The following is a 12117-nucleotide window of genomic DNA, read 5'->3' on the forward strand; positions in this document are numbered from 1 at the left end:
AATAGAAATCTTACCAACACACATAGTCTTTTCAAATAAAGCAAGAACAAAAAGAAAAATGTAGAGGATGGAGGTCAGTCAATAGCATTTATTAGAACTTCTACTTTCTTTGTCAGAAGCAAAAGTCTGGTTGTGGACAGCTCCAAATTCAAGCATCCAGAGTGTGTTTTGTCTCCCAAAAGCTACAGCACTGAGAGCTGCAGAATGGAGGCTCCTTGATATAACAGCATTTAGTATGCTGATGCCTTAGTTTTGGTTGGTTCCAAGTACTGCCAAGTACTTTAGGCATCATTGAAGACTTCTAATTCTTTATGCCAAGGAGTTCATTTGTAAAGCTTCTTTTGGGCACTTAACAAAATGAAACTCCTAACCCTGCCACAGTAAACTTGTTGATGAAACAGCTGTGTGTGTTCTTGCTGCTACAAAATGGAACAAGAGAGGGTTTTTTTATAGAACAGGTTACCGTATTTTTCTCTCTATAAGACGCACCAGACCACAAGATGCACCTAGTTTTTGGAGGAGGAAAACAAGAAAAAAAATATTCTGAATCTCAGAAGCCAGAACAGCAAGAGGGATTGCTGCGCAGTGAAAGCAGCAATCCCTCTTGCTGTTCTGGCTTCTGTGATAGCCGCTCAGCCTGCATTCACTCCATAAGACGCACACACATTTCCCCTTACTTTTTAGGAGGGAAAAAGTGAGTCTTATAGAGCAAAAAATACGGTAATTTTGGGAAGAGCGAACAAAAAGTAGCAGGGATGCAAGTTGGCAAAATGGTGGCAGTATTTTGGCTACCTAAGCAGTGTCACTCACAGCCTGAGCATTTGAAATAGAGATAAGGATGTGAATGAGCCAAGGCAGCTAGCAAGAGATTGGGGGTGTGCCCTAAAATGCTCCCCACCCCTTTGTAAGTAAAGAGGGGGAGGTTTCTCAGGACTCCAGTCCTGCGAAGCAGGTGCAGCCCATGTACAGATGTGTACTGTGCCATTGTACATCACTTCTGGGGGCTGGCCAAGGGAGGCGAAGGCATACGCAGCCTTCATCCACCGCAGCCAGATGGTGAATGAAAAGATGGAAGAGTCCTGCTCTGTTCAGCGCTGGCACAACCTGCTATATTTATGCAAAGGCCTCCAGTCATCTGCATCAAACAGTGACATAATTTATTTACATTGGCAGCTCATTCTGGGGACCGCTATTTGGACTCACTGCAGGGACCAAGTGCTTGTGAGGAAGGCTTTGCTAAACGCAAGTCCTTCGTACTAGCAGTAGCACAGTGCTTACATCTGTGTATGCCAGTGGAACGGCAGCTCTCTGAATCTGCATTGGGTAGCCATTCATGGCTGGACTCTCCTAACTGGGACCAGGACAGACAAGAACAGGATAGTGTAAAATAAATCTGGATGCAATTTTTATATCCATAGGGATTTGCAAAGCGTGCAGGACTAAGCAGTCTTACGGCTCTGTCAGACGTCTGAGCCCACAGCAAAAAATAAAATAAAAAATGAAGTAGACTTGAAATGCTCTTCTTGCAGAAAAGAAGGGTGGGTATAATGTTCGTGGGTCTGATTTCTGAGCACTGAAGTTTCTCTTGGCAGGATTGGCCGGCGGGGGGCGGGGGGGGGCAGTGCCATGCCTCCACTCTCCCAACAATGGTGTTGCTGCCATCTATGGTAACAGGAGGTGGTGGCATAGATAATGGTGAGGTTGGGCCTGCTTGGGTGTGCCAGCAGGAGCGTTGGGTTGGCTTTGCATAGCCCTGCCTTACCATCACCCTGCAATGCCCCTGCACTATCCTGGTAAGCAGCCGCCGCTCCTGATTGGATGGTATTTCAGTGTTAGGTCTTCAGTTTTTAGTTGATTAATTGGAGGAATCAGCTGGAAAAAAAATAACAGCATTTAGAGAGAACCTGTTAACATATTCAGAGCTTTTGACAAAGTTTATCTTTTAATCTATACAACTGTACTGCAAGGTCAAGATGAGAATAATAATAATAATAATAATAATAATAATAATAATAATAATAATAATAATAATTTATACCCCACCCATCCGGCTGGGTTTCCCCAGCCACTCTGGGCAGCTCTCAACAGAATACTAAAAACACAATAAAACATCAAACATTAAAAACCTCCCTAAACAGGGCTGCCTTCAGATGTCTTCTAAAATCAGACAGTTGTTTACTTCCTCAACATCTGATAGGAGGGCGTTCCACAGGGCGGGCGCCACTACCGAGAAGGCCCTCTGCCTGGTTCCCTGTAACTTCACATCTCGCAGTGAGGGAACTGCCAGAACTGGACCTCAGTGTCCGGCCCTCAGAACTGGACCTCAGTGTCCGGGTTGAATTATGGGGGTGGAGACACTCTTTCGGGTATACTGGGCCAAGGCAGTTTGTCACCATATTGCCTATGGCCACCTGAGACAGTGGTTTCCCTGCTGCCATCTAATGAATTTCTGACAGAGAAGTGATTCATACTGGGCACTTTTTGTAGATAAGATGCAGCACTTTACCAGCTCTTGGATTAATTAATTTTAAGCACTATATTCTTTTAAAAATGTGAAGCTACCCAAGCCAAGGGTGGCAGGCCCTTGTAGAAGTGGCATTCCTCCCTCTCACACATGGAATGGAATGGAATCCAGGATAGGGACTGCTGTGACAGGAATTTGTATCATCTGAAAACAAAGTATGATTCCTTCATCTGTAAATGTGTGCAGATTTCATTAATCAACTAAAATTCATCCATTTGGTCAGCTGAGAATTCTTTAATCTGATGGCACCCTGTTGACTGACTGAATGACTAACTGACGGGAAGAGAAATATTCAGAATTTTAGAGAGGGAGAATGATAAAGGGCCGTAACTAAAAAAATGTCTTTTTCAATCACTGTGGTTCCTCATTATTTTTAAGTGGCTCTGTATAAATCTGAGGAAAGCCTGCTCCCTAGTGATGACAAAAGAGAATTTCACAAGTTGAGTTTCTTAGCGATCTGGAGATAGAAAGTAGACTCTCACTCATGAAAGCAACAGATGGGCAATTATGAGTGGTTGCCCTTTGTATATTATATCCTAGCATAAGTTTCCTCCTTTTCCATCATTGATGTTATTAAGCGGTGTTTGGTGAATTGCTGCAAATTTAAACTAGACAACATATCCACACTAGTTTCACAATTATAAGACTTCATTGTCTCTGCTTATTTTTTAAATGGCCAGGGTTGGGTTGTGTGGGGTAATTTTTACTCAAAGAATGCAGAATTTGGATTTTCAAGGGCATAAAAATTGATCCTTCTGGATTTTTTCCCCCAACTGGGTGTGAAGGTTAGTAAATATCTGGGGCCATTGAAATGGCCAGGTAAAATCTGAGTAAGATGAAGGGGTATAATTGACATGAAATTAACTCTGGCAGAACTCTTAGTTTTTTCCTTCAAAAGTGCAGATAACTTTGAGGAGTACCAATTGAATTCTAACCCATTTTCATTCTTAGGTGCCTTTTTTATAGCCCTTGCCACCCCTAGGAGCAGGGCCGTCTTACCCATAGGTGCTAGGGGTGCGGGGCACCCGGGCACCGGGCTCTCAGGGATGCCAGGCCAAGAGTCTGGGGCCCAAGAGTTGAGTGCGGGGGGAAAGCCAGTTGGAGCGCCGCAGCAGGCTCTTCTGCTGCAGGCAGCTCAGCGCTGTGAGTTCAGGGGCAACCGAGCCAGCAAGATGCTTAGGCGGCTGATCGGCTCTGCCCTCCTGTGCGCCTGGGACTGGGAAACCTGGGGGGCCACCAGACGGATCTTTGCAACCCAGTGCCACATATGCTTAAGACAGCCCTGCCTAGAAGGAGGAAGAGACTAGCTGCTTAGTCCAAAATCTGACCTATGTTCCATCATGTGCTCCCCCTGCCCCCCCCCCGGCTAAAGATGGGCAAAATACATTCACAGTAATAATAATATTAGGAATTGAAGGCGAAGAATGTTAAGGTTGGATGGCTGGGGAGCCTCCTTATTCCAAGAGGAAACTTAAATTATTATTATTATTATTATTATTATTATTATTATTATTATTATTTATACCCCGCCCCTCTGGATGCATTTCCCCAGCCACTCTGGGTGGCTTCCAACAGAATATTAAAATACAATAATCTATTAATCATTAAAAGCTTCCCTAAACAGGGCTGCCTTCAGATGTCTGAATCATTTGGGGCTACGAATTGCCATTTTTTGACACAGTTTAAGCTTGATTAAGTTGCCAGTGGGATTGCCCTTTCTCTATTGAAAGAAAGAACTACTTTACGGTGCTCCAGGAGAGAGAGCATGATTCTGGAGTCTGGAGCAACAGAAGGTACACAGCTAGGGACCCATTCCTGTAGAACTTGCTAGCACAAAGTCGGACCTTTCTGCTTTTTGAGGTGCATTTAAAGACCTTTCAGAAGTATACATTATGAAACATGTAGAACTGTTGCTGTTGGTGTTTTTATTGCGATGTTTTAATTGTTGCAAACTGCTTTGGGTTTCCTTATTAAAAAGAATCGTTTTGAAGGCGACTCCACCGAACGGGGAAGTGCACATACAATTCTGATCTGTTTATGATGCCGTAACATTGCAAACTAGTGAATCTGTAACCAAACTGATTTTTGTTACCCAAATATATATATCTGCATGCTCATTTCCACAGGGGTGGTGGGCTTGGCCTCGTCCAGGCCAGCGCAGGTTTTGGCATGCTCACGGCGCCCATCATGGAGCTCCACAACCAGAAAGGCTACTTCCTCCACCATGTCATCTTTGCCTGCTGCACCCTCATCTGCATCATCTGTATCCTCCTCCTGCCCGAGAGCAAAAACCAGAACCTGCCGGAGAACATTCCAGACGGCGAACATTACACCCGCCAGCCCCTCCTGCCGCACAAGAAGGGGGAACAGCCTCTGCTCCTGACAAACTCCGAACTCAAGGATTACTCTGGCCTCCATGATTCGGCCGCCGTGAACGATGGAGTGACCGAGAGCGTCACGGCCAACGGGATGAAGGCGATGTAGCTGGCCGGCTGGAGGAGAAGGCACTTTTGGTGTGGCAGTGCTTTCCACAAGAGGTTTACAGACCAGTGAAATTAAAGGGACAGATAAATGGGGGAATTGGACTCTGCTGCTAAAGCCACTTCTCGTAGGAATCTTTTGACTGGGGTGCAAATTGCTTTGGAATTAGTAATGGGAGGGCAATGCATCCTCAAAGCAACTGGCTGGAGACAAAACTGCCTGTCGGAACTTTTCTTTTCTTCCTGCCATGAAATGTTTCTATTTATTTTAATGATTCTCCCCGCCATGAAGCACTTTATTCCCTTTTCTCCTTTGTTGACCACAAACATGAAGCCGCGTTGTTCTCCGTAAGAGCAGACATTCCAAGATAGAAATCATGAGATTCGTTTTGCTTTTTATTGTCTCTTTGTGCTTTCGTTGGAGGAATGAAGCATCTCCTTGCTGCGACAAAGAATTCTTGACTACTGACGTTTTAGGTTCAACCAATTTCCTTTGTCTCTCCAGATAATCCAGTCCTCCCTACCACCACCCCGTCTTGCAGTTTACCTACTGTATAAGTGTGCATAGAAAGCTCTCACTTAAAATTCCAACTCCGTTCTAGGCAGCAGAAATAGAGTTTGGTTAGGGAGCTGTAGTCTGTTTTTTAAAAAGCTGTTTTCTAAACTTGAAAAGTTGCAGTTTCAAGCCTAAAAGAAACCACTGCACAAGCAAACTACGGTTTTTCCAATGGAGATCAGGCATGTGGATTTAAAAGAGGAACGTGTCTCTTTATAAGGAATTCTTACAAGTGTTTATTAATAATAATGATAACAACAATAAGCAATTTCAAAATTCGTTACTCAGTGGTAAACAAGGCTTTACCTAAAGTGGTTCTGACCTAACAAAGGTTCTAGGGACTATAAGGTAGTGCTTTTTCTATGAGAATATTTCCAGTTTGGGAAGGGAAAAAGATGGCCAGAAGGGTTTAAGACTTGAACATGCTTGGTCCAGAAGTGGCTAGACTGGAAAGTTCTGTCTATCCCAACACTGGCTTAGCTGCGAGCCTTCCCTGTCCCCCAAAGACTGATTTTAACAGACTAATATGAGCGATAAGCTGTAAATGAAATGATATGATAAATTAATGCTTCAGATTAGGGGAAGAGGAGATGGGGAATAATAAACCAAACAGGCTCTTTGGATGTTTAATGGAGACCAGAGTGGTTTCCTTATGAGATTTGTAATAGTGTTTTTCCAAGAATAGGTTTGCATATTATCAGCTGGCTGCCATTTTCCAACGTGAAAGCTTATGGGAAATGGCCACTTGAAGTGCACCAAAATAAAAATCCCAAGTGCTCTTGTAGGATTTTTCCTCCCCTCCCCCTCCCCCAAATGAACAAATGCATTGACCCCATGTGGTTCACTTGGCTGAAAACAGACGTCCCCTGATCCTAAATGTATTTAGACACTGAAATTCAACAGAGGTTGCTTAAAACGGGTTTAGGATCAGGATGTCAATGAAGCAAAAAAAAGATCAACCCACCAACAGCCCTCTTCCTTCCTCTTCCACCAAAAGCTAGCAACGATTTAAATGTTCCCAACACAAACAGATGTTGGCTGCTCAAGCCGTGTTTGTTGTGCAAGAGCCTTGCAGAGCCAGCTTTGTGCAAGGATGTTCTGGAGTTGCGGCTACTTTGCTTATAGTTAACTATCCCCTTCCCTCCCCTTCCACTCAGACCATGCATTTGTGATTGCCCAGTGGTACAGCCATTTAAATGAGTGCAGCAGCCAGGTGTGTGGTGACGTGTAGATCCATCCATTTGACTGTCACTTTGTTTGATGTACACCTTGCATTTGTGGGTGAAGGAAAGGGACTCTTTTCCCCCTCGTGTGCTTTCCTCCCTGCCGTGACCCTTCTTTGCTCTATATATTGTCTGTTAACTTGCTTGTGTTTCTTCTTCCTTCCTCTGTCAGGCTGCCTTTTGCGTTCCTGCGACCAAGCCCACAAAGCGGCTTGTTGTATAGCAAGTTGTGCAGCGTTTCAGTGCTGGCTTTTTGCTAGGAGGGCAAAATTGACCTGATCTAAGAGGCAAGAATGTATGTACTTGAGAAGAAGAAAAATGACGTTGTTGTAAAGCTGGTAACTTTCACACAGAGGATGAGACACTCGGGGAAATCTTTCTCAAGCCCCGTTGAGGGAAAGACAACAGCACTGAATAGATCAGTGGTTTATATATGTGTGTGTGTGTAATTTCCCCCCAGAAGTGCCACTACTGCATTCACCCGAGTGGGACTTGAAAAAGTGCGAGCCCCCTCTTTCTTACACTCTCTAATAAACTGTCTGGCTTCAACCACAAAAAGGCCACTTCTTCCTCTCCATTCTTCTTTTATGTCGAGACTATTACAACCTCGCAGTGAAAAAATAAGGCCTCTTTGAATTGTGCAGTATTCCTGTGCCAAATTTGTGTAACGCCTTTTATATAATGCTTGTTAGCAAGCGACCTATCAGGAACATCCTAGCATTTCAGTAAAATCTATGAAGTATAATATAAATTTTTCGTTGTTTTTAAACTAGAGTGGGGCACCTGAAAAGCATTTGAGAGAGAGAATTTGGTCATGGATGCGCAAAAGTTCCAGGCCAACACATAGAGCACTTTTGCAATCCTTGTGGTACAAAACAGATTTTTAATTCCCCGTCTCTGTGCATATAGTCTTAGAATAGTGTAACGAATCATGTGGACCACATGCCAACCTGTGGAGTTCATTGCATTTTAACGCCATTAAAGTCTTTGTTGTGCTCATTTCTTTTGCCTGCTGCGCTTTCTACTTTCCTGTTCTGATGTGATGCTCCTTAACTTTACAAACAAAAAAAAGCAAGCGGAGTTTCTCAACATATTTAATGGACTGTGTAAGGTGATGGGAGCACTTGGTGATTTATTTTTTTAAAAAAATAATTATATAAAAATTAATCTTTCGATTTTTCTCCCCTTTTATTTATATCGTTGGAAATCTCACTTTTTGAATCAGTACTTCACATTTTGTTTCCAGTTTATTTTACAGTTTTCCCTCGGTCCAAAAGCAAATGTTCATTTCCCTTCGGAATAGTACTTTTGCTGAAGATACCGTATTTTTTCCTCTATAAGACTCATTTTTCCCTCCTAAAAAGTAAGGGGAAATATGTGTGCATCTTATGGAGCAAATGCAGGCTGCGCAGTTATCCCAGAAGCCAAACCAGCAAGAGGGATTGCTGCTTTCACTGCACAGCGATCCCTCTTGCTGTTCTGGCTTCTGAGATTCAGAATATTTTTTTTTCTTGTTTTCCTCCTCCAAAAACTAGGTGCGTCTTGTGGTCTGGTGCGTCTTATAGAGTGAAAAATATGGTACTTTGAACATTATTTTTATAGTGTCCAGTACCTCACAGTGCTTAACAGATTCAAATCAGCTTTCGACGAAGAGACGAGATTAGCACTAACTTACCATCCAAACAAAGAGCACTACTGAATTTGCTGCACTACGGTCCTGTATAACTTGTGAAAAGTACTTCTCCACTGTGCCCTGCCAGGTGCTCTGTTCTGTAAGTCTCAGGCAACCAAGGTTTCTGGAAGCCCCGATATCTCCATAGCATGTAGCTGAACACAGCTCACCACCTAAACCGGTTGCAAGTTGTTAAAGCCTTACCATAATGTGATGTTGACATATCCTTAGGAACCAGGGGTTCTGGACTGCCCAGTTGTTAGCTCCTCATTCGCATATCCTTTGTGCCCTTAAGACAGGCTTGTCAGCTGCGTATCAAAGCTTGTCAGCCATTTGAATTGGCTTTCTGTTTTCGCATTGGCTGTCTGGTTTCCATTTCACTTTTTAAGGCTTTGCAACAGTGTACAAGGGAGGCAAGGGACGCGGGTGGCGCTGTGGGTAAAACCTCAGTGCCTAGGACTTGCTGATCGTAAGGTCGGCGGTTCAAATCCCCGCGGCGGGTTGAGCTCCCGTCATTCGGTCCCAGCTCCTGCCCACCTAGCAGTTCAAAAGCACCCCTAAGTGCAAGTAGATAAATAGGTACCGCTTTATAGCGGGAAGGTAAACGGCATTTCCGTGTGCGGCACAGGTGCTGGCTCACCAGTGCAGCTTCGTCACGCTGGCCACGTGACCCGGAAGTGTCCTCGGACGGCGCCAGCTCCCGGTCTCTTGAGCGAGATGAGCGCGCAACTCTAGAGTCGGTCACGACTGGCCCGTACGGGCAGGGGTACCTTTACCTTTTACTTACAAGGGAGGAGGCGATGTTTTGTTGAAGGTTGTAGGGGCACCATTGACCATGTGCACATTGTTTGCACATTGTTCTGTGAACCACCCTGAGACTTCCAGGTATAGGGCAGTATCTAAATTCAATTAATAATAATAATAATAATTCAGCCTGCAACCACTTACTGCAAACCTGTTTTGAGCAGAGATTAAAAGGAGCAACTGTGTACATCACAAGCTTTGGCTGGGAATGAATGAATGAATGAATGAATGAATAAATAAATAAATAAATAAATAAATAAATAAATAAATAAAGCAAGCAAGCAAGCAAGCAAGCAAGCAAGCATGCATCCTCTGTTGCACCATCTTCATCTCTGCTTAAAACAATCTTCTACCTCCAGGCTGGTCCTGGTCAGTTCTTCCTTAGCAGAAAAAGGCTGTTCAAAGATCACCCTCATACGAGCGAGGGAACCAGATCATGCAACCATGCCTTCATTGGTAGTGTTTGCTGTTTGTTCCCTTCACAGAGTCAGTGAACACTCCATTAAAAGTAATAATTTGACATTGGCCAGATATCTGGTGCCATGTTTCCCCCCCCCCCTTTTGCTGGTAAATACAAGGGAAGAGTTCATGGGAAAAGGAAGACTGTAGCAGTCACTGCAGCCTCAGTCTGTAGCAGTTGTGGTTTTCAGTCACCTCTACTGATTTCTAGCTGTGACTGAGGTGAAGGAGCTGAGTGCTTGAGGACATCTTGTGCTCAGGTCAGTTTCCACCATGCTACCACAAGCCATACTAAGCATGTCAGTGGGGCTGTGCCAAAGGCTGATTCAGCCTGTGGCAATGCAACTAAAAGACCAGCTTTGGCACACAGGCTGCCTGAAGACCCATGGTTGCTGCAGGATGATGACCTTGGCTCCCGAACGCCTTAGTACACATACATTTTGGCTCCCAAACGCCAAAAACCCAGAAGTATCCTGGTTTTTGAATGTTATTTGGAAGCCAAACGTCCAACACGGCTTCCACGGCTTCCACTTGAGTGCAGGAACAGACTCCCAGAATGGAATAAGTTCGACCACCAAGGTACCACTGTATAGACTTCAGTCATTTCCCCACTTTTCTATGAGCCAAGATTGGTCAGTTTGTCTAGCTTTTTCATTTTTAAATTTAGCACTGAAATATTTTACTTAAAACCCATTTTAATAGCATTAATCGGGACTGATTTTTATTTATTTAGGTTTTCTGTGTCCGTTTCTGTTACCAAAACACTATCAAGATGGGGTAGAATGCAGTTATAATGATGCATCCCCTATATGAGATGGGGATGTTTTGAGATTCAGGCTGCTTGATTATTACTAATTGGAAGTATTTCATTTATGTTGCCAGTTCCGAAAGCCAAATGAAGGGGGGCGGGGAATCACCAAACTCAGAAGTGCCATTATAATGAATTCTGGATGTGATGTCAAGTTGCATCTGTAGCTGGGACAGAAAGAAACCAGTTAAGCGTGGCAAATCTTCCACACTTAATTTCTAAAAAAATGTTAACAAAACCTCATTTTTAAATGTACTGTGTGAAAACATTTTCTTGAGAATGGAGTAGTGTGCTTATGTCTGTAGTGGGTGAGATTTCCTTCCCCTTCCTCTCAGTTTAATGAAATTCTACTAACTAATCGTTGTTACTCTACAGTTGTTCTTTTTTTTATTAAAATAAATCACGGGTGGTTTGGTGGTGCTTCATAGCACAAGCTTAAAAGTCAACTACTGAAGAACCGTCTTAAAAGCTAAATGTCTGCATGATGTCACATCTGTTGTACCTGCTGAACAACTTTGTATGTAAATGAACAGGAATAAAAGACATTGCCCCATTAGAAAAAAACAAAACCCCACACTCGTCTGTCTTGCCAGTGGTACACTATCAACCTCTTTAGGCAGGTACCTGATTATTATTATTATTAACTGAAATATTTAAATATACCTGTGTCTAGTGTCAAGGCAACTTATAGGCATCCATAAAAGTGTGTTAAAACATTAAAAATCATATCACACCTGCTCTCCATTGGATCCATCCCATCAGTTTTAAGAGTTGTAGCTCACTAACCAAGTACATGCAATCCTGATCCAGCCTTCAGCATTTCAGGGATATGTCTGGGAAAGGGATCTAGTCTACGAACCTACAGTACCATAGCCAGGCACTGAACACAATACTGAGCTAGATTGGCCCCACGGCTTGAATCGGGCATAAGGCGACTTCTCATGTTCCCATCAAAGATGAGCGACAGGGCACTGCCATCCCTGCGAAACGCCAACCTATTAAACTTTTCAAACCGAGAGAGCCTTAGTCTTCATTAAGACTAAGGTCTCATTAAGCTCTCCTCCTGCATCCATGCTCACACAGGAGAACTTCCCGTTTGGAAGTTCTTGCATTATCCATTTGTTTAAAGCAGCCTTCCTCCCTCAACCTGTAGCCTCCCTCTAGCTGTAGCTGCGACTACAGTTCCCACCATCCTTGGCCACTGGCTATGATGGCAGCAGCTGGTGGAAGTTGTAGTCCAACTACAGGCCAGTAGGTTGGAGGTGCATTTGAAGCATCTCTCCAGCTTCAGATTTACCGTCGTCAGGGGCACTGACTTGGGTCCCGGGTTGAAGGTAAAGGGACCCCTGACCGTTAGGTCCAGCCGTGACCGACTCTGGGGTTGCGGCACTCATCTCGCTTTATTGGCTGAGGGAGCTTCCAGGTCATTTGGCCAGCATGACTAAGCCACTTCTGGCGAACCAGAGCAGCGCACGGAAATGCCGTTTACCTTCCCGCTGGAGTGGTACCTATTTATCTACTTGCACTTAGTGTGCTTTCGAACTGCTAGGTTGGCAGTAGCAATGGGAGCTCACCCTATCACGGGGATTCG

The 12117-nt window shown here is 44.0% G+C and overlaps 1 protein-coding gene across 4 annotated transcripts in view; it reads left to right on the forward strand.

Annotated features, from left to right (window-relative positions):
* Positions 1 to 12117, forward strand: part of SLC22A23 (solute carrier family 22 member 23) — a 103897-nt gene that overhangs the window by 82293 nt on the left and 9487 nt on the right. For 3 of the 4 annotated variants that reach the window (XM_081918209.1, XM_081918210.1, XM_081918211.1), the window contains one exon: positions 4651 to 7782. The exons of the other annotated variant lie outside the window; for it this stretch is intronic. In XM_081918209.1, coding sequence (XP_081774335.1) covers positions 4651 to 5008 — 358 coding nt within the window. In that variant the 3' untranslated portion in view covers positions 5009 to 7782. Of the gene's footprint in view, positions 1 to 4650; positions 7783 to 12117 lie in introns of those variants that run through there. 4 annotated transcript variants of the gene reach the window in all.

This window comes from Podarcis melisellensis (genome assembly GCF_964234715.1).
Source record: "Podarcis melisellensis genome assembly, chromosome: 7".
NCBI lineage: Eukaryota > Metazoa > Chordata > Lepidosauria > Squamata > Lacertidae > Podarcis > Podarcis melisellensis.